Here is a 26,221-nt window from a genome sequence, read left to right as displayed (position 1 = left end):
GAGGCCGCGATTGGCTGACCTCCATCTGTCTCTCCTCCGCATAACAACAAAGAGACCAGACCCCAGAATCTCAGGAACCATTCTCATTCTTTGATTATCTCTATATTGAATGTCGACTATTATCACTGCTTGTATTTATTGATTCCTTGTTATTTCCAATCCCTCCCCAGACCATGGTACACACCCGATCGCTTGCTGTCGCGGCGTCCGCGTTTCTGCTCGGCGATCCGAGACTGGCCGCCGGAGGATCCACGGAGCTCCAAAGCGTATTGAAGAACACGCATGGCAGCAGTGATTATGGCTATCCGACAGATTTCACCAGGGGTATAATGCCCGTGAGTATTTCCTCTGATTGCCGGGGTACTCGATTTGGAAGAAGCTGCTGTTGTTGCTGCAATCATAATTCTTCTTGAAAGAGATTAGAGTTGAAGCTTATTATACTCCATTGTCAGATCCCAGTTCATTCGCACAAGTGAGTTCACTGCTCTAGAAGCTTCATATACCCTATATGATGACCAACTACTGACTACCATGGCAGTGACTACTGGAGAGACATCCCTTTCTACACTGGTAGGCACGCCGATGTTAGCACAGCTAATGGGCATAGCTAACCAGACTCTTCAATTGAAGGCCTATCCAGAGGATGCATTTCGACAGAAGCCGACGTATGGCTCTATAACGGTACACTCTATGTCAGTCCTACACTTGGATTATCCCAACCCACAATTCGTCTCTAAAGGAGTAATACAGGTCGGCCATGACGAATCCTCCCTAACAAAAGATCGGACCCTGGAATCCCTCTACATCAATCCAATTCTGGACGTACTTAGACTCCAAAACCCCAGTAGCCCATTCCTAACATTCCCGACCAACAAGTAAGCTACCTACCTCATTATCTACAAGTCCACACTAACAGCACAACAGCGGCGTCTTCGACACCTCTACCTCCCAAACCCTCTACTTCTTCATCGATGTCAAAACCTCCGGTCCGGAGACCTTTAAAGCCATAATCTCCGCTCTCCAGCCTCTCCGCGACCACGGCTACCTCACCACTCTCAAAGACAACAAAACCCTCACCACCGGTCCCGTCACCATCATCGGCACTGGCAACACCCCGCTCGACCTGGTCGGCCCCATCGCAGACCGGGACTACTTCTACGATGCGCCACTCGAGGCACTAACCGAAGCCCTGTATGCCGATATCACAGGCCTGATTTCGCCTATTGCATCGACAGATTTCGCGGCTACCGTGGGGTCCGTCAAGGGTGAGAAGATCAGCGATGAGCAGATCAAGACGCTGAGGAAGCAGATTCAGACGGCGAAGGAAAGGGGCATTGGCGCTAGGTATTGGGATACGCCGCATTTTCCGGTGCGGACTAGGAATTTTGTGTGGAGGACGTTGTTAGAGGAGGGAGTTGCGTTGTTGAATGCGGATGATTTGGATGCGGTGGTGGAGTATTTTTGAGGATGTGGGATTTGGGATTGGGTTACGTTGCTTGGTGTAGTTATTGTATTGTCAAGTTGAGACTCACATTGGGACTGAGAGATGAGGATAGCATTTACGGAGCAGGTACTACTATTGCAATACTAGAAATAGGTACAGATAAGAACCATAATCGTGTGATGACCATCCACCCCTGTTGCTGGTGGATCACAAGCTTTCTGATTTATAGCTCCATCTCTTCTCTATGGCCAATGCTTTCAATTCAACTGGGACTTGGTTACTTTGCCTTGACTTGCAATGATGAGGCTTAAATATAAATGGGAACAGTAAGTCGTTTGCAAAGTGTGATTTGAGTCCATTGTCTCCGACGGTATCAGTTTTTTCTCATACACAATTTAAGGGCTGCCTCAGGTGGCCGTAGAGGGGTTCGTGAAGTATTTTTAATTATCCCCGGTTGCTTATGGTGGTTGATAATAATGCTCTCAAGTCGTATACTCCGTAGAGTGATCCAAATTATCCAGTGCGGATCCTTGGTAGAGGCAGAATGCTAATCCGGGAGCTGCACCAGCAGTGAATACACTTTTGAGGCAACGACTGGCAGTTCACCGAGACTTAGACGATGAGACATCCAGACTGCCTTGATATGTTATGGAACTATCCAATTGATCAAGATAATCTAGTGTAAGCAGTACATTGCAGACACGGGACTGCAGAGGAAGGCCGTCAGCCTGCCGGCACGTGATCGCCCGTGAAATGGAACGCGTCGTGAGGGGGGAAAAGACCAGGAGAAGAAAAAGCACTTGGAGAACGCCACAGGCGCTCGCTGGACAATTCCACTGGCCTTCATTAGCGGAAGCCACCATCCGCGATGTCTCAGGTTGATGTAGAATTGGGCGAGCTGCTGGCCGAGAGGCTGCCGGTCCCCGTCGAGCTCACCATTCGCCATGTCTCCTCGACTCCCACCCCTTCAACCGCGCTCTTCGCCGCGCCTCCGGGTGAGACTTCGGAACCTACCTTTTGCGAAAACCACTTTCTCTCGGCCTCGGTGAATTTGGCGGAGAAAGATGGCGCGGAGGTGATTGTCTTTGGCATGGAAGTGCTGGTGTACAGCACTGCGCACCTGACCACCATCTTCGTTTCCAAAGCCGACTCCACCGGCTACCTTCATCTCCTGCCCAATGCGCCCAAGGTTTCCATTCTGCGGCGCATCTCTCACACCTTTCTCTCTTTTTTGGTCAAGACCCATCAAAGACCGGGTGTCAGACTGCTAGTCTCCCTATTTGCCCGGGCGCAAAATCAATACTTGTTCCCAGGCAGCATTGACAATCCCCAGAAGCATGTCCTAGATGACCGCGGCCTGATCAAATGGTGGTGTCGCGTCGTCGACCCCATCTTGCGCGAGTATGAGCCAGAGTCCGGCTCACAGGATAAAGGAGCACAGGACCATCAGACGGAGTCGGCCAAAAGCTCAGCAACCGCTTTCCTGATCGTCCCGGGATGTGATCGGTTCGAAACCAGGGGCTTTTTTCCTCCTTTGGCCAAATCGGACGACAAGGACCGTCCAAGATGGCTCACTAGCTATCCTGTGCACCAATTGTGTGACAATCCCAAGGCGCCCCCGCGTTGCTTGGTTCCCCGGTTTCCGGATGACCCCAAAACACGCTTCTTGGTGGACTTGGATGATGAGCTTCCGAAGCAGGAAGCGGACGGAACATCCGCCGAAAATGCGGGTCAATGGCGGAGCGTCAGATCTTTGGAGCAGTTCTGGGAGATGATGTCGTTCCGACAAGAATGCTCGGCTGGAAGACTGGTTGGGTTCTTGTGGCTTGTCATCAATCCTCCTGGACTTGTGAACTCGGTCCAGATGACCAGTTCACGGTCTGTCCTTGGTGACTCCAAGAACCTGACGGATCATGTGTCCCAGGTGATGTCTGGCGACAGTGTTACAAATACAGAGCCGACTAATGATGCTGCATCCGCTCCAGTGCATCCTACGACAATAAGCCATGACAAGAACCCGTCATCAGACCCTACGCGTGACGAATCTACTTCTCCTTCCGCGCCCCAGCCAAGTTCTATACCATCTGAAGCTAGAATACAGCCCCCGCAACCCGCGGATGCCGATGCCTTTTACTGGCCTGAGGCTGGGCGAGGGCATGCTGTTCTAAGCGAAGCGGACTACAAAACGGCGATCAACTTCTTGCTTGACCAGGATTTCGACACCGAAGAGGCGTCCATTGCTAGTACAAAGGCATGGGGCGAAAAGGTCGCTTCCTTGGCTGATCAACTCTGGGTTGGACAACTGGTGGTAGGCCGAAACACGAAGGACGAATCTTCCCAGAAGCCTGTGGAGGTTAATACACTCATTACCGCTGGACTTGTTCGTAAGCGCAAGAAGGCCGAAGCAGAAGTTGAGCAGGACAGCAAGACAGGCGACGAGAGTGGTAATGTTGAAGCATCAACGGCGGCTCCTCCGGTATCTTCTGAATCGGACCCATCGCCGGCTGTCAACGTTCTCCAATCCAACTTGATTCGGAAGAAGAAGAAGACGTAAAACAGACCACACTCATGTTTTGGTTTTGCTGGTTTTGTAATTTTATTCTCTTGGGGTCACCGACGAGCTGATGGTTATTGCATATGCGGAGTCGGAATTGGGTGGGCACTTGGCGATGGGTGGATTTGCATCTTGTGTATAATAGGACAATATTCTGGGACTTTCTTCTATGTCATGTTTACTGATTAACCATATAACCGATTGAATACACTTCCGACAGCTTCTCTGCAATCAATTATAAGCGTGGAGCCACGGAACGCATGCAGGCAGTGAACGAGCTGCGTGTATAACTAACTAATTAATAGGTATAGTGGAACTGTGCCTGAGGCCGGCGGAGGCAGTGCGGCTGCACCCGAGCATCCGCCGGCCACTCACTAAAACAGCTAATAACTAAGTACTAACAGCGCAAAACCTCGCGGGTGAAACCCACCAGCGCGCCCGAGCCAACCATCCGCTGGATCCGACTGGAACACTAGCGTCCTTCGGCTCGACGGTTCATTGCTTGTCTACGGTCTGTCTCTGCTGCAGCTCGACGGTTTGCGTGGCCGTCGCACCCCAGTCGAGGAAAAAAAAGCAACGAATACGACTTGTGGCCCCGACCGCATTTCTCTCGTTCCCTCCACTTCGTCCGACTGCCTGCTGCTTTGTCTGCGTCTTTCCCTAGAATGTCCTCATCGTCTTGTTCTGCCTTCTGCCAGATCCACGCCTCTCGCTGTGTCCGCCTATGTTAGAGCCTCAGTCGCGTCCGCAACCCCCCGATGCTGAACCAGCCATCAACCATGGCGGTTGGCAGTGGGCTGTCGCGGCCGGTTGGGTGGGATTGATTTGGTATACGGTTGTGGTGGTTGTCTGCATGCTGGGATACCTTCAGCTGTAACTTTCTGACCTTTCCTTCTTTCCAACCCATCTGGATCAGGCTTGGCATCTTGCTGACTTTCCACCTCCGTTTTCCATCAGATGGCGCTTCTATTTGAGGAAACCCCGGAAATCTTCATCCGCTTCGGCTTCGAACGCCCCCCACGTCACTGCGATCCGACCGGTGAAGGGTCTCGAACCGCATCTCTACGAGTGCCTGGCTTCGACTTTCCGACAGGACTACCCTCGCGATAAGCTGACTGTCTGCTTCTGTGTGTCCTCTCGCAATGATCCTGCCTATCCCATCCTCCAGACCTTGGTGTCGGATTTCTCGCAGTTCGATGTGCGACTCTATGTCGAAGACGATGACCCGTTACTTCAGCCGGGCCACGTCCCCGCCTACAACTTGGGGCCCAACCCCAAGATTCGGAACATGAGCCGTGCCTACCGTGAAGCCAAAGGGGATATTATCTGGATTATAGATTGCAACGCGTGGGTGGGGAGAGGTGTCTGCGGTCGCATGGTGGACAAGTTATGCGGAACGGGTGCCGATTCGACGAAGAGATACAAGTTCGTGCATCACTTGCCGGTTGCAGTGGACATGACGGGGACCGCTGGTCTCAGGGAGGAGCAGGAAGCGCTGTTGGAAGCTCACACGAACCGGAACGCCAGTCGGGACAGCAGCGAGACTGCAGTGGTCATGGACCACAGGACTGGTCTGCTGGCGACCGGTGGTGGCCGCTTGGAAGAACTGTTCCTGTCGTCCTCGCATGCGAAGATGTATACGGCTATCAACACCGTCTTGATCGCGCCATGCATTGTGGGCAAGTCGAACATGTTCCGTCGCTCGCACCTCGACTACCTGACCGCACCGTCTCCGTCAGATCCCCACCGCCGGAACGCGGGTATCGATTTCTTCTCGGACAACATCTGTGAAGACCACTTGATTGGAGACCTGCTGTGGAGAAAACAGGTCCGTGGGGAGAAGGAGCTAGGAGAGCGTTGGGGTAAACATGCACTCGTGTTTGGAGATCTGGCCTTCCAGCCAGTCGCCAACATGAGCGTGCAGGCGTATGTGGCACGCCGAGTACGATGGCTACGTGTGCGCAAGTTCACCGTGGTGCTTGCGACGCTAGTCGAGCCAGGCACCGAGTCGATTCTGTGCTCTTGCTACGGAGCATGGGGTGTCACGACAGCTCTGGCGCAGTACCTCGGAGACCAAGGGTACGCCATCGCGGAGACACTGTCCACCTGGACTGCATTCTGGGGCTTCTTCTGCCTGAGCATTGTGACATGGATCCTCATAGACTGGACCGTGTACATCATGCTGCACAGCGGCAAGACGGTGGAACTGGATGAAGACACGCCGTCGTTTGCGCGGCCGCCCCGGGGCGTGACGCGCCGGCCCTTCCGGACGTGGTTCACAGCCTGGCTGGGCCGGGAGATGCTGGCGTTCCCGATCTGGCTGTGGGCAGTCTATGGCGGCGTGACGGTGACCTGGCGGGATCGACAATTCCGCGTGGGATTGGATATGAAGGTGCGGGAGATCGGGGGAAAATCTCTCGCAGTGAAGGGACCATCGTCTTCACGATCCAGCTCGTCGTCGTCTAAAGCCCGACGAGACTAACCTCCTACCCATGTCTCTTATACAATTCTTGTAAGTTAGATAAGACGATTTTCAGATTAGACCACGAAAGACCAAGAGCGCAATGAACTTTTATGTTATGTATGATGCAAAAAGTCTATACCAAAACCATAACCATAGTCCTCCCTCATCCCTTCATCGTGATTATAAATATAGTTGAAATTAATTCGTCGTATCCATCTTCTCGCCCTCATCCTTCTTCTCATCCTTACTACCTTCCCCTTCCCCCGCCTTCTCCGAATTCAACAACCACTCCACAACCTGTCTCCCCCTCGTCATCTTCCCAGCATCCTGCTGCTGTTGCTGCTGCTGCTCACCACCAATCTCAACCTCGACCTCCTCATCCCCATTATCATTATCATTATCATCTGCGCCTTCCTCCTGAGTCGTCCAATCGGCCCTCTCAGCCAAGAACACCGCATCAAGCCCCGCATCATTCTTCACATCGACATCCGCGCCAGCCTCTACCAGCGCCTTCACGCACTCCAGATGCGTGTTCAGCGCCGCCCAGTGCAAGGGCGTGTTTCCGGAGTAGTTTCTGTGGTTGAGGATTTTCTTGATGTCATCTTGGCTGGGGAGGGTGGTGAGGGTGGTGAGGAGGTAGGTGAGGATTTCTGGGATACCAATATGTCAGTACTGATATGATATATGTGTGTGTGTGTGTGTGTTCGTAGATGATGGGGCAAAGGGGTATACGCACCGAGGTTGCCATTCGCAGCAGGGTAATGCAACAGATTCGAGCCACTTCCGCCTTCTTCTTGCGGGGCGGTATCGATTGCTGCGGCGATTATGTGCGCCGGGGTCGTGGAGGTTTGGGTTGCGAGGGTGGAGAGGTCGGTTTGGAGGTCTTGGAGCTCGCCGGCGCGGGCGGAGTAGATTAGGTCGTCGATTGTGTCGGGGGTTAGGGTGACCATTTTGTAGAGTTTATTTGTTGTTGGAATTGGGAGAGATTGAGCGAATAGTTCGTGTTTGGGTATTTGGGTATCTTGTATAGTGTCTGGTTTTGATGTTAGTCTTCGGCTTAGAATTCAGGTTTCTGTAGGCAATGGAGGTAGCAAGCAAATGTAGTTTGTGGTGTAGAAGTGGGATGCTTGGAGGGGTAGTTGATATCAATCGGTATCGTGCAGCCACTCTCTTATATGTTCCACGTGATAGGAGAATCCAGAAAGGTTGAATAGAACAAGCTTCTGTTCGCGAACAGTGATATAACAGTGCTTCTATTCCCATACACTGTCTCGATGCGACGACAGACAGCGCCGATCTCTTGTCCGGATCTTTCTGCTGCAAAAAAAGTATTGCCCCTCACCACATAAATTGCCCCTCCATAAAGTTCGAGACAAGTTCAGAAACCAGATCCTTGACACACAAGATAGAAAGAGATTGCCTGTCTTACCTTCAGCGATATGCGTGAATCGTCAAGCGTCTATGCTGCTGTCTGTTGTGGTCGAGACAATAATTCTGGGGAGAACTTTGATGCCCGGTCAGGTGACATTGTGGATCTCGCCGTCTTTATCCATTTCTTATCGTGATTAACTACTTTCTACAAACTATACAATCAGCTCAATATTCAGTTAGATCTCATAATGCAGATATACTATACATTCCGCTCTATGATGCACCCATAACTACATCAACGCCATGCATCCTCGGTAAGCATACAAACAGAATAGGTATCTCAAGTAGAAAGCAAAGTAAGAATGCGCTCGCTCAATCGAGCAGCACCAGCAGCAACAACAGCATCAGCATCAATCCCTCAACCACGCCCGTCTCTTTTCCTCCTTTTTCTCTCTCCTCTTCTCCTTGAACATCTTCAATTCCTTCTTACTCAACTTCTTCGCACTCCGTTCCGCCCGCAAACTCCGCCCATCATGTGTATTCGCCGCCGCATCCACATCAAAGAAGGCATACATCTGTCGGCGCGACTTATTTTCATCATTGTGGTACTCCGTATTCTGTGACGCCGCCTGCCACCGCCCCGTAAACCGGTTGAACGCGCCCACGGCCTCATATGCCTGTTCCGGGTCCAGCGCCCCTCCCCCCGCAGCGTCCTGATTGTGATGCTCGTACTGCTGCGCATAAGGCGCCGTCGGATCGTAATCACCATGAATGGCGGGGTTATAACCACCTACCACAGCAGCGGGTGCAGCAGCAGCAGCAGCGGAGGAAGAGGGGCCGGCGGCGTCTGCGTCCCCCGCGGCGGTGTTGTCATCCGCCTTTGCTGCCGCGTCCGGTACGCGCGGGTTCTCCCACTGCGAGACACCCGTGAACCGATTGTAAAAGTAATAGGCTTGGGCGTTGGGGTCCCAGACGGGTTCCCACCCGTCGTCTTTATCCCCTGGGGGTGCTTCACTGGGGAGCGGCGGGGGAACTTCGTCTGGTAACGGGGGTGCGGATTCTGATTCTGTTGCTTCCTGTGGGTGGGCATCTGATGATTCTCCTTCTAGCTCCCCTTCGCTTTTTTGTTCTGTTTCTTCTCTCTCCGTGGGTTCAGGGCCCGGTGTCTTCTCCTCCGCGGTCGGGGACTCCTCGTGCTGCGATTCTCGGATCTCCGGGACCTGGGGCGGAGATCCGGCCGCGGATGGGCTGTCGTCGGTCGAAGGATTCGCGGACATCCTGCGATTAGCTATTCCTCTTGCTAGCTGAGCAGTGTTTGCGGGTTTGGAATGCAGAAGCGCAGAGGTCAAGGATCCTCTGGGTGCTCGAGTTCTTTCACAGCATCATCCGATGAGTTTATGATGTGAATCCGCAAGGTTGGATTTGCCGGTATGACTAAGCCGGGTTACTTGAGGTAAATGACAGTCTAACCTGTTCAAGTTAGACCGTCGTGAGCGGCGGTGCTCAGATCATGTGATGTCTAGATTGTGATTGGTGGAGACGAGGTAGGTGCACTATACTATGAGGTGAATGAATCAAGTCTCGTGTGTTATTTGGTGGGAGATGCTTTCTTGAGTAGGACTAACATACAACGCCATGTGAATCAAAGTACAGTAGCAATATATTGGTGTGTCTTTTTGCTTGGGGAAATATCTTCGAAGTGCCGCGAACTGCCAGGAATATATATAGTACTACTTGTAGCCCTCAACATGTACAATAAGTTACTCCATCTGGTACTGGCAACTAACTACTATGATCATTAATTAGTAATAATAGTATAGTGAACAATAGACCCACTGCACTGACACTAGCCGATAACCAAATCAAACTTTTCCTGTATCTAGCTTTCATTAGATGCAGTGTATCTACCACTTCTCAGAGATACCCCCGTTAAGACCCTCGACATAAACACGGAACCCATCTGCAGTGGCATGAATACACAAGGACTATAATTGTTACAGCCACTGAATAATGATACGGGTATATAATGTGACTATTCTAATGATATTAATTGTGAGGGATATATCAATCGCTGAGCAACTCTGACAGAGAAGAGCTTCCTTGTACCGCCTAGCACAAAGGATTGCCATGATATTCAGGAAGTGACTATAGACTCGAATTACCATGCATCTGCAACTCCCATCAACTGTGCCACAAGGAACTCCAACTTTATTTAGATGGAGAAGATTAACGAGCAAAGCCAACACCTACTCACCACCACTGAGATGAACATACAAAATTCTCACCAAGTCACATCGAGCAGTCTGTATAACATAAGTAAAGCAGACTATAACCCGAAAAAACCCCGGCCAGCAAAGTGCAGATCACATCCTTTACTGGAGCAGAGCAGGGAGGTGACGGGGCCGGGATCGAATCAAGGGATGAACACAAGCTAATTATGCGAACGGCAAGGCTTTTTCCAATAACGGAGTCTACCCTTTGGAAACGCAAATTAGCTTAGCTTTACTACAAGATTAACTTTCTAACAATAGGCTTTGTTGAGGAGAATGGTTGTAACTGTTGAGTTTGACCCGGCCTACTCTAGGTCGGGTCTTCTTACAAACAATTTGATTGGAATGACTTTTGTATCTGTGGGGGTTGGTAGTTTGTACATGTGAGATGCAACGCATGATGGCGTGGCTTTGAGGCGATCTTGCAGGGAGCAGAGACACGAGGTTATTAGCATGTACGATCGAAGAGGGTGCATTAGGGAATGGTTTAGGGTGAGGCGATGCTGCATCAAGGTACCTTTGGTGCGGTGGAGTGGGAGTAGAGCATGTAGCTGTATGATTATGTATCTTGGGTTCGGTTGCCCTGGTAGAGTTGGTTTTTTGGTTGTAAACAGTATTGCCGAATGGGGATGTTTGTGTTTGGTGTGATGTTGGTGATGTTGTTTGCTTTGTGGAATGAAGATGTTGGATGGACTACATGAATGTATCAGTTGATATTGTCTAGACCTAGTTGTATTACTGGGAGTTGGCTTCACATTAACTACACATACTAACGAAAGGAATAAATATGAATTTGATGACGAATACTGCAATATTCCATCTAGTACTACACTGATAGTATATCTATATATCATACATATATATATACACAATCTTGCAATCCAACTACTACTAGTAGTTAGTAACAGACACTACAAGTGGCTACTACTAGTAAGTATCTACAGTACTATTTTGAACATCAAGTAGTGTTAAACGAATACTATAGATCATGATGGCATTGAGCGGGAGCCTATCTATTGGAAAAATCTAATCGTGTAGATACAATCCGATGCTGCTGCTCATCGGTCGATGTTACACCGATGCTAATTCTCAGATGCACCTTCACGTGGAGCAAATTGGCCAGCTGGTCCAGGCAGCAAGGCCGCCACGTGCGTCGGGAAGGCGGCCTCGTCCAAGCTTCCTCCTGCAGCTTCCTTAGCAACCTCACATCCACAATGATCTTCGCATCAAACATTACCCAATAACCCCGGAAGGAAGTGCCTCGAATACCGCATACCTATCCCTCCGATGCAGGAGAGCCCGGAATGGCTTCCAACCCTAATGTAACAATGCTCCTCACCGTAGGATGGATGCCGTCCTCGTCACCTGTTTCAGACCCATCGAACAGAGCATCTTCAAGGGCTGTCTAATAGTCTAGCTAACAAGGAATTAGGGAAGCCAGGCTTGTTCCCAAGGGACTAGACCCCCAGCGGTTCGGGTTACAGAGGGGCTACGATGTCTAGAAACAAAACTGGAATTCGGAGATTAACTGGGATTCATTGAACATCCCTTGCTGGTATTGAGGCCGGGGGAGGAAATTTCCGTTGCCACTTACATCCACGTAGCTGGGGTGGCTTGGAGGAATAATCTTCTGGCAGCAATCCCTTGCAGAGGAGCACATACCATTGCATATGCTCTGTGAGCTTACGAGCGTTCTTGCAGTCACTTGCATACCGCACGAGTTGCGGAGCTGGACAACATCGCACGAGCCTCGAGATAGTGAGGTGACCAAGATGTGCCCAATTGTCTGAAGCAGTAATGGAAAGAAGTTACATGTACCACTTGTGGCGCTTCTAAGAGGGAAATCTTCGGCGAAGATTCGCAGTATGGCTGCGGAAACAGCCTCCGCCATATACGCACGCGTTTGAGTTACAAGTAGGCCAGCCGCCCGAGGCGCACGCATGAGGATCTGCAGGGAAAGCGAGGAGGAATGAGACCTTGGCTGGCCTGCAATGCACCCCAGTCCTGCTATCTCACGGTATGCAGAATTAGTCTTGATGCCAGGCATTCACGACGTGGACCTAGGGTCGATCCATGCCAACTGCTTAGGGAGCCAGGCTCTGTTGAGCCAGATTGACAGTTATTGGGGCATGGGAGGTCAGGAACGAGAAGGGATGTCCTTGCATGTCACATTCCACAAGGGGAAGCAGGTCGAGTGGATGTACGTGCGGATGGATGGGCTCCGCAGGCACAATACTCATCCAACAGCGTCTTGGCCAGGAGCTCGAAGCCTCCACCGAAGTCTATATAAGGGTGTTCGAAGTCGCTCGAAGATGGATTCTTTTCATCAGCACAACAATCACATTCGTTGATTAGCCTTCTTTCTCTCTCTTACAGTCCAGTCTTTCCAGACAAGCGCTCTTTACCAAGCAACTCCGAGTTTCAACTCTCTTTCAATTCCAAACCCACCGTCACAATGAAGTTCTCCATCACTGCTGCTGTCCTTGCTTTCGCCGCTACCGTCGTGGCCATGCCCGGTGGCTCTCCTTCCCAGGTTGATGGCAACGGCCCTGGCAACGCCAACGGCCAAGGCAACAAGGGCAACAACGACATTCGCTTCCCCGTCCCCGACGACGTCACCGTCAAGCAGGCCGAGGACAAGTGTGGTGACCAGGCCCAGCTGTCTTGCTGCAACAAGGCCACCTACGCTGGTGACAGCACCAACGTTGACAGCGGTCTCCTCGCCGGTACCCTGTCCAACCTGATTGGTACTGGATCTGGCTCTGAGGGTCTTGGTCTGTTCCAGGAGTGCTCCAAGCTCCCCCTGCAGAGTGAGTTAAACTTTCTGTATTTTCCGCAGTTCGCAAGCTAACCTGGCAAGTCCCCATCATCGCCATTGCCGTCCAGGATATCGTCAACAAGCAGTGCCAGCAGAACATTGCTTGCTGCCAGTCCTCTCCCTCCAACACCGTAAGTACATTTCTATGCAATCTATTCTGCCACCATCTAATAACGAAAACAGGAGGACGACCTCATCGGTCTTGGCCTGCCCTGCATCGCCCTTGGTTCCCTTCTGTAAGCTGCTTCGATGCAAGCTTATGCTCGGACTTGGGTTCGCTGCTTCGCGGCATGGCCTCGCGTTGGACATGGGATTTAGTACTTGGCTTTTGGGCCCGAGAAAGATCCCAATGGGCTGATTGTGTAGGAGGATCCTTGTGTCGGGTGGAACCTCGGAGAAAGACTGTTCTGTTTGTTTGTACTGATTTTCTTCATGCATTTACCGGTGCTTTTGGGCGCTGGTCTCGTTGCATAGAAACTTAATTGCATTAGACTTTGTCTATACCTTATCCATACTTTTCATAGTAAGAGTAATCGTAGAATTCTCATTCAACTGTAGCTATTCCTACCACACCTGGTATGACTTGTTTAGCAAAGCACTTCGGAAATCGTCGCCGACATAGAAACAAACATCAAGTACCTCTGAGTAATATTTCCAATGGTAAAACTATCTCATATACTACACGGAACACCCTCCTTCACATCCCTTATCTATAATGTCCTTCCCCCCCCCTCCTTTCCTGCTGCCGAATATACACACAGCCTACTCCATACGTCTTAGATATTCACATATCCCCCACAAACAGCCCACAAAGCCTCACTCTCTTCATAAAATATGGTATCAATGGATGATAGGCAAGCCTACAAGCAATAGTACGTTCCTTTCCAAGCAGTACCAACACACCGCTCTCTTTATCGCTAGTCATTGACATGGAACAATACCTCCTTTCACTACGCCAATAATCCCTCCCTTTGATAGTCGACTTAATTCAAAGTAAAATAACTATCCCTCCTTGTGTCTAGAACAAGCATAGAGAACAATGACAAGATAGGGTGTGTGATGGTCAGTTGAAGCAGACATAATGCTTACGTATTTAGTATAATATAAGAGAAGAGAGAAGAAGGGGCCTTTTTTTTTGTCAATAACATTATCATTATGCGCTGCATAGTTATCTGTAAGTTTGAAGGTTAATGTGGTTTGTATGTATGTACTATGTATGTATGATCCATCTTCCATCCTCCATATGTTGTCGTATCTTACACCATCGCAAATCCTCTCACGAACCATCTTGCAAAGAAAAAGAGAAAAGCAAGAAAGAAAGAAAGAAAGATACCAGGCCCATCAGGCGAGTAGTAATACACACATTCTCCACAAACAAGCAATCCTGATGAACGTTCTGATCGAAACGATTCATCCATCTCCAGGATCAATAGGACAAGGAAGAACAAGAAGTCAAGCAAGAAAAGGAGGAAGAGAACGAAAGAGAGATACAAAAGAAATAATCCCAACCAAAGAAAGCAATCACTCCCAGCAAATGAAGTCAGTCACGATCAGAGCAGCAAAAAAAGAGACCTCAAAACACCCATGAAACCCTCCGATATGGACCATACACACCAACAAAATACAAACCCCGAACCGGTACACCTAACTCCGTCGCTAGTGAAAAAGAGTCTGGCTGTTGCGGTTGGTATCATTGCTCTGCTTCTCTGCCATGTCATCATCGTGAAAACCCGCCGCCCATTTGCCGGGAAGAAGAGGGAAGACAGCGGTGCCCATTCGACGCTGTTTCTTGGTAGGGCTTGAGCTGAGACCCCCCAGGCTGGTTCCTGACGCAGCTGGTGCAGACGATGAGAGCTGGGTTGGATCGGGAAGAGGTCTGCTGCTGGGTTTGAGGACGGGGGATTTGGGAGGAGGAGTAGGAGGGCGAATGGACGTAGAGGAAGTGGATGAGATGTAAGAGTGATGTGGTGATTCGTTTGTAGGAGATGCACGAAGAGGAGATTTGGGAGGAATGGCGAATTTGAGGTTAGATAGTTTGGGGGCTGAGGCAACAGCTGCGGCGGTGGATTGGAGAAGGTTGAAGAGCTCGTTCATAGATTTGCGTTGACTGAGACGCCAGGTGGAGGTGCGCTTAGTAGGCTTGGTTGTGACAGTCTCGGAGTCATGCTCTTCCTCTGGCTTTGCTTGGCCATCTGCTGCTGCTGATGGTGCAGTGTTGACATCTGCGTCATGTTTATCCTCTTCTTCGACATCCTCCGGAATGTCTTCGATGATACGGCTCTTAATCTCAGGGAGCTTGGCGGCTGCGCTAGGAGGCACGTCCATGCTTGCAGGACGAGGTCTCTTTTCTGGGCTGCGGGGAATGCGGCGAGTGGACAGCTCCAGATCGATGTCGTCTTTACTTTTGGGTGACAGCTGGGCTTTGGGAGTGAGGGGTTCTTCAGTCTGAGGGCCGACCTTCATGTCGATGATTCGGGAGGTCTTTTCAGAAGCGGACTCGACGTCAGTGTCATCGTCTGAGAGAGTAGTGGCCTGCTTCGCGGCTGCATCTTGGGCGTCTTGATGCTGTTTCTCATCGGGGTCGTCCAACGTCGAGCACTCCGAGTCCGCCGGATTGACCAAGCGGATCGAAGGTGTCATCTGTGGAGTCTTGGTAACCGCATCTGTAGGCTGATCCGGCAGAGCTGACAGCTCGGTTTCATCGTGATGGTGCTTCTCGTGCTCATATGCGGGAAAGGGCTCAGTAGGCTGTGCAAGCTCTGAGATGCCTGCACATGTCCACGAGGCATGATAGTCCTGCCGTCGCTGACGGCGAAGCTTCCGCGCCTGCAAGCAGGGCAAGAAAATGGAAGATAGGCACTTCATCTTCTGAGATCGACGCATGAGGGGTGAGCTGAGGATTGAGTTTGTCATGATGCTCGTGTTGTCAATTTATAGCAGTGTGAACGGTGGTGATGTTGTTCTCGTCGTCGGGGCGATAGTAACAGTTGCTCCCGGCGATTGATGCGGGGGATTTTATTGAATCTTTGAGATTAAAGACGCGGGGGTCTGGCAGTGGCACTGCAGTTCACTGTAAGTTCACAGTAACTTTGCGGATCGTGATGGTTTGGGGTACATAAAGTGAGTTTTGGTCGTGCGTGATGCTGATGATCGCACCTAATCTCTCCTGGGATAGAGAATGCGAAGTGTAAGATGAACCTAAACTAGACTCTGTGTGTCAACAAACTTCAGTAAGCACTTCTAGTCAACAAGCAAGTAGTCCATCTCTGCAAGGAGTGACCAAAGGGAAGATTAGGACGCAAGGACGGTCATCCACATCTTCTTTCTCACTTTGGAAGCCTCCATAAGCAAAGCAACATCTGCTCGCCAATGATATGGACAAGCTAGTATAGAAGCTGCTACTGCTATAGTCTATTCCTATGCAAGCCATATGCGGATCCCAATATCTGAAGCCTCAATGGCGGTAAGGACCAATTCGGCGGAGTCCAGGTTGCAGTGGGTGATGCATCCATCGTGATGCCAGCATATCCATCTGGAATCATTATGACCATGTGTAACCGCCACGAGATTATCCTCGTTCGGCCAGGGAATGATCCGATCATCGTGGAGCTCCGAAGATATTCTTTCCCCAGAAGTACTTTTGTTTCCCTCGTTCATCCCTTGGTGGTGAAATCCTCCGCAAGGGATGGCTATATATGCATTTGACGGGTCGCTACGCTCATTGCCTTTACACAATCACTTCTATTCCTTGCTTAGTCTGTAATTAAAATCACAAGTGTACGCTCCAATCATATTACCGGGTATAGACTCCATCCACATCCTCTACAGCTTGCTGGGGATGGTTGCCGTGTGCAACGACCTGGAGCGGTCCAGCGCCTCGACGGCTTCCTTCTCGATTCGCTGGAGAAGCTCAGCGCAAGTCGGAATATCGTGGATCAGGCCAATGACTTGACCGGCGGTCCAGACCTGTTTTTGTTAGCCAAGTAGCCAGACCAATAGGAATAGGAGGACCATACTCCATAGTCAATATCGCCGTTCAAAAAAACCTCTCTGCCGCGTTTGCCACTGACGAAGGGGGCAATCTCGCTGAAATCGCCCGTCTTGCTTTCCTTCTCCACCTTCAGGGCCTCCTGGGTCACCTTGTTCCCATACAAACGGGTGGTGTTCTTCCACCGCCTCAAGACCAAAGCCGTCTGCGTCTCATCTGACTTGACAATTGCTTCCTTGACGTTAATGTGAATGGGCGCTTCAATCGTGCACATGAATCGAGTGCCCATGTTGATACCCTCGGCTCCAAGAGCCAGAGCAGCAGCCAGCCCCTGACCATCAGCAAAACCACCAGATGCAATGAATGGGGTCTTAAGCTCCTGCCGTGCGCGACTAAGAAGAATGAAGTTGGTAATGTCGGTTTCGCCGACGTGGCCAGCGCATTCGAATCCATCGATGGACAGGAAGTCGACGCCCAGCTTCACCGCCGACTTGGCATGACGGATGGTTGTGCACTTGTGGAGGATGGTGGTGTTGGCTTTCTTGAGCTGTTCGATAACCGGGCCTGGATTGTTTCCCGCTGTCTCGACAATCTTGATACCTTCGTCGATGACCACCTGAGCATAGGCGCCGTAGTCTGGGGGCACGAGGGCGGGAAGGAGGGTGATATTGACGGCAAAAGGCTTCTTGGTCATGGACTTGCACCTTCGGATCTCTTTGCGAAGGTCTTCTGGAGTTGGTTGAGTGAGGGCCGTAAGCTAAGCAGTCAGCATTCTAAGCTCTTTATCTCTCGGGGTTATTCCAAGAATGTACGTACAATACCCAGTCCACCAGCGTTACTGACGGCAGCAGCAAGCTCTGCATATCCCACCCATTGCATACCTCCCTGCACAACCGGGACTGCACATTATCAGCAAACTGTCAAGACCAATGCATAAACCCTCTTACCGGAGATGCCCAGGGCTCTCGTGAGAGCGGTGTTGAATGGCATGGTGTCGTTGCCTTGGATCTAGGGATCGGGGCGGTGACTTCCTCGGCAGTTAACGAACTAAGGGAAAGGGAGAAAATATAACGAGTAGAGTGTAACAAGCTCCGATGTAAGATCTTATGCGATTCTATTTCAACTTGAAGACGACAGTAGTTGGAGACCAAATATGGGGAAGGCTAGGTGAACCCCGTAAATAGTAATCAACGGTTTGCCGCGGCCGCTGCTGTGGGGGAGACGGAGTTGCCGAGGTTCAAGCCAGAAGGTGTCTGCGGCTGCACAGTCTAGGAAGGGGAAGCGCTCAACGGCAACGCAGAATGAAAGAAGGACGAATCACCAGCTGCTGGAGAGCTGGTTGTCTCCTCAGTTTCTCTGTAAGATGCAATGATACTTGAACTCCTTTGCAAGGTGCCGACGACTTCTTTGTCGCCTCCATTGCTGACCGGCTAGATGCATGTGATCACGGGGAGATTCACGAGTCACACATCAGGTGAGAGTTGAGGGTGTGGCAGAAGACTTTCACTGGAAGAGCACAATTATCTCCCCTCTATAGTATCTCCTGAATTAGAACATAGTAAATGTGCAGCTTGGTGAAGTGATTTGAGCTGATTCTCTAGAGTTATCAGGAGCATTAGTACTCCGTACTAGTTAAAGAGTCTATTTCCATACTGCCGCCCCGTTATCTTGACGCTCATCAAACCAACCAATCAGAAGCACGGTCTGAACTCCGATTCAATGGCACATGTTAATAGCCCTATGCCCTACCCAAGTACCAGGATAGGTTTAGCGCGGAGGATGTTCTGCATGGAAGAGGAAAGTGACGCCGCATCGAAAGCTTCAAGTTGGATGCTGCAGCTTTACTTTTGCGCGGGAAATTGGCTCGCGTCGCTCATCCCATAGTCCCAAACAATAGAGCGCATACTCAGTCATGCCGTCACCGTTCCTCACCCCCGGCTCTCATTCGAGTCTTGACCAGCTCGCCCTCCTCCATCTCCGTCGCGACCATGCCATTCCGACTGTCCTCCGCCTTCAAGATGATCAAGACGCTGGCTACAAAGAGGGCAAGGTAGAGACTACGCGATTTGGCTCTTTCCCACACACTACCCTCGTCGATCAGCCGTGGGGATCGCAAATTGGCGCCTCCAAAGTCGATACGGGATCGCGACGTGGCCGGGGACCTCAGAAGAAGAACCAGAAGCTCAAGCGGAAAGCAGACGAGATAGACTCGGCCACTCCAGTCGAGGGTGAGAACACATCATCTCCTAAGGCTGCTGTCGCAGCATCCAGCGGTTTCACTCATCTGGTCTACCCCACTCCCGAATTATGGACGACATCTCTTCCCCATCGCACACAGGTTGTCTACACCCCGGACTACAGCTACGTCCTCCACCGTCTGCGCGCTCGCCCTGGGAGCACCATCATCGAAGCAGGAGCAGGTAGTGGATCTTTCACGCATGCGGCCGTCCGAGCAGCCTTCAACGGATATCCCACCGACGACTCACCCGCGACGAAGAAGAGAAGACTAGGCAAGGTCTGCAGTTTCGAGTACCACGAACAGCGCGCCGAGAAAGTGCGCCAGGAGTTGCACGAACACGGCCTGGATGGACTAGTCGAAGTGACACATCGCGACGTCTACAAGGACGGTTTCCTGCTCGGCGATCCTAAGACTGGCAAGTCTCCCAAGGCCAATGCTATCTTCCTAGATCTGCCTGCTCCCTGGCTGGCTCTGAAGCATCTGGTCCGCCACCCGTCCGATGGCGGGGAATCTCCGCTTGACCCAGACTCCCCGGTATACCTTTGCACATTCTCGCCCTGCCTGGAACAAGTCCAACGAACCATCAGCACCCTCCGTCAGCTCTCCTGGCTCTCCATATCCATGGTGGAGGTAAACCACCATCGCATCGACGTGAAGCGGGAAAAGACCGGTCTCGAGTACGAGGGCGTCCGCGGCGCAGTAGTATTCCCGAAGGACGTCGACGAGGCAGTCACCAAGATGCGCCAAGTCGAGGAGCATTCCCGGAAATATCGCGCGATGATGCATCAGCTAGACGACGAGGAGAACAGCACACCCGCGGCTAAGTCCGAGATCAGGAGAGAAGAAGAAACCAGAACTGAAGAAGAGGAAATCCCTGACGCACCTGCCCAACCACAAACTTCGTCTCTCCCACCTTACAAGCAAGGCCGCTTGGTCCACCGCTCCGAGCAGGACCTGAAAACGCACACATCCTACCTGTTGTTCGCCGTTCTTCCACGTGACTGGACCGAGGAAGACGAGCAAAAATGCCGCGAGAAATGGCCTCCGCATCAAGTCGACCTGACTCAACCTGAAAAGCCCAAGGGGCGGAAGCAGCTCAAGAGGGAGCGAAAGGAGCGGGAAGAGCAGGAGCAGAAAAAGCAGCAGCAAGGGGAACCGACAGAATCGGTAGCACAAGAGCAATCAGCTGCCCCTGAGCAGGCGGAATAGACGTACCTGGTTGTAGCTTTCAGTTAGATTAGATAAAAGTACTTACTTAGCGTGTTCAGGATAAATACTATACTATGTATAATACTGCGTGCCTTTTTCTATATGCTTCCAATAGAACTATTTCACATGACCAGCATTCAACTGCACTGAAAACTACAATCACGGGGACGGGACTTTACAATTCTCTCCTCATCGTTATAAATTAATCTAAAGTGACATACTAGTACCCACCGTATTCTACCGTTGATGTGTTATTATCCATGTAACTAGTAAAGTCGATGGATACTAGATCTCTGGCAGGGGTGGTATAAAAAATAACCAAACAGTCAGCCAGTCGATCAACATATACAATGTATTCAAGGAAAGGGCATCCCGCCAGTCGGTTGGGTTCTTTTCATTGGCGGTAAACTGGACGAAGATAGGACAGAAAAGGTAAATAGGTAGGTAGTAGGTAGTAGGTATAAGTCTATATATGTACAAAAGTAGTATGTGCGCAAGAAGATCGAGGATATGGCGAATGCACATGCAAAAGCATAGAGAATAACTCATAAATATTCAGGAGGTTACGGAGCGAATAGGGCCACGCCAGATATGCATGCATGGATCAGAAGGGCACAAAAGGAGAATGTGAGAATAAGATGGTTTGTCAGGTGGTGTAACAAAACGACGTGGCATATATGGGTAAACGAGAAAGTAGATGGAGGAAGAGGGTGAAGAAAGACAGTGGAAGCCACTAGAGGTTGTTTTCCTTCCTGAATTTGTCCCATGCATCGTTGAGAGCGCCGAATACGGCACCGGCGATCATGCGCTGCTCTGTGGTGGCGGTTGTGGGGATCTGGTCGATGATGGGTCAGACGGTCAAGCTTGATATAGATCTTAGTGATGGAGGCAATATGATGCATACCTTGTCCGGGTGTACCTTGGCAATACCCTTCATGTACTGAATCTTCACCTTATTGGGGATGATCAATTCGGACATGTTGACCTTCTTCCACCCAGCTTCTGGCCAGAGCACGGTATCCAAACTGCCCAACAGGGCTCGCAGGTTGTCCTGCTTCCCATTCTTCCACGCTGCCAGTCGAGCATCTACACTTTCGGAGAGCGCGAACTTCTCTTCATCTGCACGCTCTGCTGCTTGATTGGCCTCTCGCAGGCGACTGACGGCCTCCGAAGACGCGCCAGATGAGGAGCCCTGAAGGTCATCCAGAGCAGAGGCCTTCTTCGGAGCGGGAGCAGGACGTCTTGCGGGGGCTGCTGGCTTTGGCGCGGGCTTGCTGATGCCAGCTGCTTTCTCACATCGGTTGCGGCCCTGGATACTGGTGCTGCCACCATGGCCACTTTCCACGGCCAACTTCCACACCTGAGCGGCGTCCGCCCATCGCTCCAATTGCTCGAGGGCTTCGGCCTTGCGCATCAATGCCTTGCCGAAGAAATCCTTCATTGGCTTAGTTGGCTCTCCATTGAGGAGGTCAATGCTCTCGCCTTCTCCCTTCGAAGGACCGATGACTTCCAGCATGGTATCCGCATCGCTGATGGCCACCTTGGGATCGCCAACTTTCAAAGCGGTCATGGCGCGATTGCTGCGAATGATGATCGTGATAGGGTGCTTATTCGGCAGCGGTGTTAGTGCCGCTGTAAAGGCATCGTGTGCAGCGGCATAGTCGCCCCTCTTGTAGGCCTCGGCTGCTATTTCACGCTGTCGGTGCAAAGATGAGAGGACGTCCTGAGCTACAGGGGGTACAACACGCGGTGGAGCCTTGGGCCTGGAAGGTAATGTTGTAGATGGTGTGGTTCTCCTCGGTGGCTGTGCAGGTGCAGGTGAGGGCTTCGGCCGCTGGACAGGCGCTGGCGCAGGACTCTCGAATAAGTCGACACTAGGTTCCGGGGCAGGCGATGGGGCAACAGGGCGTTTCCTCCGCGCAGGACTAACATAGGCTTGTGCTGATTGCTCCTCTGAAGCTGTTTTCGTTAACCGGGATCTAGGGTCTCTAGTCTCAACTCTTGGCTGCTGTTGCATGAAAGCGGGTTGTTGCATACGCCGCTCGCCAGCCGGAGACGGTTGATGCCTAACACCACTGCTGCTCGGGCGAGATGAAGGTCCGTCGGTGGACCGCATGGCACTGCGTGATGGACGAGGAGGACCGCCAGACTCTAACAGGAGTGCCTCGTCGGTCATTATTTCAGGACGGGATTGGGCCTGGCTAGCGACCCTAGGACGATCACCAGACGGAGGCTCTTCATGCAAAGCGGCGTCTCTCATCCAGCGAGGCTGGCTTGAATCATGATCGGCATTGAGTTCCTGAACCACCTGCTGCATTTTCTTGCTGCCAGTTTTCCAGAGAGAGTTCGCTGTCTTGAGCAGGTTGTTTCCAAAAGTCGCCGCGAGCTGCGACGGATCCTTCTCTGCTGGCGAAGAAGTTCGGTTATTGCTGCGCGACCGCTCCTGCTGCATCCATGACGGTACGTCACGTCCAGGCCTTTCACTTCGATCCCGACTTCTGCTCGGTTGCTCGGTGAACCGCTCATCCGGGGTCGGTCGATTCTTGGACCTTTGGCGGGATTCTTCATGCGCTTGGGTGAGAAGCAAGCCAACAGCAGCCTGGACATCAGTGCCAGATTGTGTCATCCGCAAAGCCTGACTGGATTTGTCTGCAGGGAATCCCATATCAACAAGCTCTGCAATTGCCCGATCCACTCCATTAGATGGCCTAGGGGGCGGGGGGCTGTTTTCTCTTTCAACAGGGGCAGGTGATTTCGCAGGAGGCTCTGGTCGAGGAATTTCAGATACAGGCTTGCCCAGCAAGCCAAGAAAGTCATCGTCATCACCAGCCTGCGCGGGCTGTGGAGGTTGCGCGGGCTTGGGCTTCAGTTGGTTAAGGCCGAAGGGATCATCGTCATCGGGGAAAGACATCGGGTTGGCTTGCTGCGGCAGGCCTGCATTGCTTGGAGTCGTCTGTACCGAGCTCAGCTTCTGCGGCGAAGGACTGGGACTAGGCACGGGAAAGTTCGTCGATGCGTCTACTGGCGCAGACGCATTGAACGCGGCCAGGAGATCGTCCTCGTCTGTCGATGTGACACTCTGCTGAGCAGGAGTACCAGACGTGGGAAACCCGTTGTTACTCCTGGCCCTCTCTAGGCTATCCCAAAACTGAGTGTTTTGCCCCCCATATTGCGATTCGAAACGCGATCTGTTCTCCGCCTCCTTCCTGGCTCTGTCCTGCTCCAACTTCTTCTGCTGCTCGAGTAATGAAAGGTTCTTATTGGCATTGGATGAGTTGAAAGAGACGAGGTTTGCGAAGCTGTCCTTGTCCGGTGTCGCGGACTTTGATGGAGCAGTCGATGGGCCAGAGGAGCCAGAGAGGGGCGTGGAACGGCCAGAAGTATCACTCTGCCTGACGCTGGGAAATAAGAGACCTGTGTTCATCGGTGGGGGCTTGCGAGTATCGTTCGATGAGCTGGAAGTCCAGCTCAGACCATTCAGGTCGTCCATTGTTAATGCGGTTGTATGAAAATGTACTAGTGGAGCAGTGTCTGGAGGGATCGTATTAGGAATGATGCCGTCTGCGGAGGATGTGAGGATGCCATGATCTAGATTAGCTCACCATCAACGGTCACTGGGCAGCGGAGTGAGTGGATCCAGTCGGGAATTTGAGGATTGAATTCACAGAAGGTGCGGCTGAATTGCGGTATGAGGAGGAGCCCTTCAAAGCGTCATTCTGCCAACTAAGAAGAGTCAAAGGGCGGATTGATGAGGCCGCCAACTGTTGTTTCATCAGTCGACACTAGTACTGTTCCCCTAAAGATGGAGGGCCGCGACCGTCGCGGTGGCTGAGGACTGCTGATGGGGTACTAAGTGTGGCGGTGCACCTTAGCACGTGAGGGACTGAGGGGGTGGAAGGCACGTGCTTCTGCTTTCCCCCTGGGGCTGAGTCATCCTTTCGGACGACTGTCTTCTTGCCTTGCCTTGCCTGACAGCCTAACAAGACTTAGTACTAGTACTATCTGGGTCGGCTTCGATTATCCACCGCACAGTGGGACCCAAATCTAGACTGTTAACCCGATGTGATTACTATTATCTCAGACTTTGGCGGCCGAACGGGACCTTTGAACTTGAATCTGCAGGTTTTTCGACGATGGGCATCTCCAACTTGGCCTGTGAGCACTAGTACTCTTAGAGGTTGAGCGGCACACCAGTCTTGGGTGCGGATGTCTCACAGAGCTATTCTAGCCAAGCAAATACAGTGTGGTCTTATGCTTTAAAACAGATGAATTACAGTGGGCAGAATCGACGATCTAGCTTTCAAGCTCGAATTTTCTTAGCTATTCATTACTTTTACCTACCTTTTCGCTTTATTTGACGCCCCCGTCTACAGGTTGTAGATTGGCTGGTTTTTGTGGGCACCAATGTCGGTCGCCTTTTGGCTTTTGCACTCGGATCCATTCTGGATATGCGGAAATTCTCTATGGGGGATGTGGAAACGATGGCCAGTGAGTACTGCGTAGTGACCACTGAACCACACAGTAGGTTTAGGCTTCCGAGGGTTGCCCATGGTAGTGACTGGACCGGGCGTTCTGGGAGAATGGGGCCCGGTGGCTCTCGGGGGAGCTGCCAACGAAGAGATTAAAACGCGAGACTTGTTTAGCGAGCGGTACGGAGAATCGAGGCTCAAAAATAGTAGCTAGACGCGAGGAGGGGAACTCCGAAGGATGATGAGCCTGACAATTTGAAGAGCAGTTTCATGATGATTAGCTGTTACTTCCAGCAGGGAATGGTGTAAATAAACAAGGCCATTCTAGGCTCCGCACCGGAAAACAGGCCCTTGACGGAGCCCTTATCTTCGCAAAAAGAAAAGTCAAAAAATAAAATGAAAAAGAGAAAAGGGAAAACTTTTGCGGGTGACATCGAAAGGGTTCCTACAGTAGTGGGATCAGGACAGCCACGGTGTTCACCAATTGGCCAAACACCAGTCTACGGCAACCAGCCATGTCAGCACTCAACGAGCGTCTAGGAATTCCCGACGGGATGAGATCCGTTTCCCACTACCAATCACTGTGGCTGACAGCGGAGGCCTGACAGGGATGTGCGATAGTGTCAAGGGAGCATCGGGAATTAATCCAATACCGACTAAGCGGGGTGGTAATGACGGAGTGGGCGATCATCATGTCTGACAGGAAGGAAAGACAGGTGGTCTTTCTTATTCTGTGAAAGTCTGAACTCCATGTAGCTCTCCTCGGGTATAGTATTAGTCTGGCATAGCATGGCTGACTTGAAGCGCACGATCCCCTCCGGTAGTAGACGACCATAGCGAATGTTGCAAGTAAAACTCCACAGTAACGAGGGGATTCAAAGGAGGTAGTGCACACATGTATTCCGTACTGTGTAAACGCAAGAGGGGCCACACGGCATCTCCGCTGGATGTTAACTATGTTGGTGGCGGAACCTCGGGCGAAATGAACGGTGCGGTACTGCCAGTGGTAGGGCGGGTAGTAGTTAGACTAACTAGTAGTTAGTAGATAGGCAAGATGACAAGATTAGTCGCACTAAGGAGTCATGTCAGTCGCTTCACTAGCATCGGGGTCTCTGCCAGTAGCCGCCTTTTGAGATTACGGGCCATTCCCATTTTCAAGACCTCCTCGGACCCAAACAAGTGAGAGCTCGATCTGATCAGAGTCTTTCTGATCCCTGGCGAAGTTCACACTGGCGATTGAGGAGTAATTCGCCTTCGTTCGAGCACGGTTATATCACGTTGTCGTTGCCTCATTATTACGCCTCAAATTAAAATAACCGGAACGTTAAACCTGAAACCCGGGCGACCCAGCAGTATGGCCAGGGCCGTGTTTTCCGCGTTAGCGGGTACGCCAGT

The 26,221-nt window shown here is 51.4% G+C and overlaps 11 protein-coding genes across 11 annotated transcripts; 5 read left to right on the top strand and 6 right to left on the bottom strand.

Annotated features, from left to right (window-relative positions):
- The first annotated feature begins 48 nt into the window (after positions 1-48).
- On the top strand, positions 49-1,647 carry ASPBRDRAFT_42134 (uncharacterized protein). Its single transcript, XM_067624742.1, has 6 exons — positions 49-335; positions 453-472; positions 539-570; positions 631-692; positions 751-875; positions 925-1,647. The coding sequence occupies exons 1-6, from the start codon at positions 174-176 to the stop codon at positions 1,463-1,465; spliced, it is 942 nt and encodes a 313-aa protein (XP_067479690.1). The 5' UTR covers positions 49-173; the 3' UTR covers positions 1,466-1,647.
- Positions 1,648-2,064: 417 nt separating this feature from the next.
- ASPBRDRAFT_42132 (H3 histone acetyltransferase RTT109) lies at positions 2,065-4,226 on the top strand. Its single transcript, XM_067624741.1, has one exon. The coding sequence runs from the start codon at positions 2,313-2,315 to the stop codon at positions 3,996-3,998; it is 1,686 nt and encodes a 561-aa protein (XP_067479689.1). The 5' UTR covers positions 2,065-2,312; the 3' UTR covers positions 3,999-4,226.
- A 250-nt stretch (positions 4,227-4,476) lies between these two features.
- Positions 4,477-6,954, top strand: ASPBRDRAFT_42131 (putative ceramide glucosyltransferase). The gene is made up of 2 exons (XM_067624740.1): positions 4,477-4,871; positions 4,956-6,954. The coding sequence occupies exons 1-2, from the start codon at positions 4,723-4,725 to the stop codon at positions 6,478-6,480; spliced, it is 1,674 nt and encodes a 557-aa protein (XP_067479688.1). The 5' UTR covers positions 4,477-4,722; the 3' UTR covers positions 6,481-6,954.
- On the bottom strand, positions 6,661-7,415 carry ASPBRDRAFT_124284 (ankyrin repeat domain-containing protein; the record flags this gene model as incomplete). The annotated part of the gene is made up of 3 exons (XM_067617679.1): positions 6,661-6,789; positions 6,835-7,112; positions 7,199-7,415. Coding segments are annotated over 3 exons (624 nt in total), but the record flags the coding sequence as incomplete, so codon positions are not given.
- A 541-nt stretch (positions 7,416-7,956) lies between these two features.
- Positions 7,957-9,227, bottom strand: ASPBRDRAFT_539397 (WW domain-containing protein). The gene is made up of 2 exons (XM_067627145.1): positions 8,099-9,227; positions 7,957-8,045 (listed from the first exon to the last, which is right to left on the bottom strand). Exon 1 carries the CDS (start codon positions 9,108-9,110, stop codon positions 8,244-8,246), a length of 867 nt encoding a protein of 288 aa, XP_067479686.1. The 5' UTR covers positions 9,111-9,227; the 3' UTR covers positions 7,957-8,045; positions 8,099-8,243.
- Positions 9,228-11,185: 1,958 nt separating this feature from the next.
- Positions 11,186-12,268, bottom strand: ASPBRDRAFT_54280 (uncharacterized protein; the record flags this gene model as incomplete). Its single annotated transcript, XM_067627205.1, has 6 exons — positions 11,186-11,322; position 11,420; positions 11,443-11,460; positions 11,648-11,889; positions 12,016-12,079; positions 12,221-12,268. The coding sequence occupies 6 exons, from the start codon at positions 12,266-12,268 to the stop codon at positions 11,186-11,188; spliced, it is 510 nt and encodes a 169-aa protein (XP_067479685.1).
- A 290-nt stretch (positions 12,269-12,558) lies between these two features.
- On the top strand, positions 12,559-13,161 carry ASPBRDRAFT_195144 (hydrophobin family protein; the record flags this gene model as incomplete). Its single annotated transcript, XM_067620833.1, has 3 exons — positions 12,559-12,913; positions 12,964-13,052; positions 13,105-13,161. 3 exons carry the CDS (start codon positions 12,559-12,561, stop codon positions 13,159-13,161), a joined length of 501 nt encoding a protein of 166 aa, XP_067479684.1.
- Positions 13,162-14,577: 1,416 nt separating this feature from the next.
- Positions 14,578-15,834, bottom strand: ASPBRDRAFT_29405 (uncharacterized protein; the record flags this gene model as incomplete). The annotated part of the gene is made up of 1 exon (XM_067622653.1): positions 14,578-15,834. The coding sequence occupies one exon, from the start codon at positions 15,832-15,834 to the stop codon at positions 14,578-14,580; it is 1,257 nt and encodes a 418-aa protein (XP_067479683.1).
- Positions 15,835-16,743: 909 nt separating this feature from the next.
- ASPBRDRAFT_123993 (NAD(P)H-dependent flavin oxidoreductase) lies at positions 16,744-17,899 on the bottom strand (the record flags this gene model as incomplete). The annotated part of the gene is made up of 4 exons (XM_067617654.1): positions 16,744-16,887; positions 16,938-17,666; positions 17,726-17,808; positions 17,857-17,899. 4 exons carry the CDS (start codon positions 17,897-17,899, stop codon positions 16,744-16,746), a joined length of 999 nt encoding a protein of 332 aa, XP_067479682.1.
- An 871-nt stretch (positions 17,900-18,770) lies between these two features.
- Positions 18,771-20,483, top strand: trm61 (tRNA 1-methyladenosine methyltransferase subunit GCD14). The gene has a single exon (XM_067624739.1). The coding sequence runs from the start codon at positions 18,822-18,824 to the stop codon at positions 20,355-20,357; it is 1,536 nt and encodes a 511-aa protein (XP_067479681.1). The 5' UTR covers positions 18,771-18,821; the 3' UTR covers positions 20,358-20,483.
- A 607-nt stretch (positions 20,484-21,090) lies between these two features.
- On the bottom strand, positions 21,091-23,847 carry ASPBRDRAFT_123902 (UBA/TS-N domain protein; the record flags this gene model as incomplete). Its single annotated transcript, XM_067617645.1, has 2 exons — positions 21,091-21,192; positions 21,262-23,847. The coding sequence occupies 2 exons, from the start codon at positions 23,845-23,847 to the stop codon at positions 21,091-21,093; spliced, it is 2,688 nt and encodes an 895-aa protein (XP_067479680.1).
- Between the last annotated feature and the right edge of the window lie 2,374 nt (positions 23,848-26,221).

The sequence above is a fragment of the Aspergillus brasiliensis genome, assembly GCF_001889945.1.
Source record: "Aspergillus brasiliensis CBS 101740 unplaced genomic scaffold ASPBRscaffold_5, whole genome shotgun sequence".
Lineage (NCBI taxonomy): Eukaryota > Fungi > Ascomycota > Eurotiomycetes > Eurotiales > Aspergillaceae > Aspergillus > Aspergillus brasiliensis.
The sequence above is the reverse complement of the archived record's forward strand: the minus strand, read 5'-3'. Positions and strand labels throughout refer to the sequence as shown.

Bases quoted from the DNA above. Each gene is read 5' to 3' on its own strand.
- trm61 (XM_067624739.1), top strand. From the start codon at position 18,822: ATGCCGTCACCGTTCCTCACCCCCGGCTCTCATTCGAGTCTTGACCAG.
- ASPBRDRAFT_539397 (XM_067627145.1), bottom strand. From the start codon at position 9,110: ATGTCCGCGAATCCTTCGACCGACGACAGCCCATCCGCGGCCGGATCT.
- ASPBRDRAFT_42134 (XM_067624742.1), top strand. From the start codon at position 174: ATGGTACACACCCGATCGCTTGCTGTCGCGGCGTCCGCGTTTCTGCTC. The intron at 473-538 runs GTGAGTTCACTG...CTACCATGGCAG, and splicing joins ATCCCAGTTCATTCGCACAA to TGACTACTGGAGAGACATCC. The intron at 693-750 runs GTCAGTCCTACA...GGAGTAATACAG, and splicing joins TCTATAACGGTACACTCTAT to GTCGGCCATGACGAATCCTC.
- ASPBRDRAFT_42132 (XM_067624741.1), top strand. From the start codon at position 2,313: ATGTCTCAGGTTGATGTAGAATTGGGCGAGCTGCTGGCCGAGAGGCTG.
- ASPBRDRAFT_42131 (XM_067624740.1), top strand. From the start codon at position 4,723: ATGTTAGAGCCTCAGTCGCGTCCGCAACCCCCCGATGCTGAACCAGCC. The intron at 4,872-4,955 runs GTAACTTTCTGA...GTTTTCCATCAG, and splicing joins ATGCTGGGATACCTTCAGCT to ATGGCGCTTCTATTTGAGGA.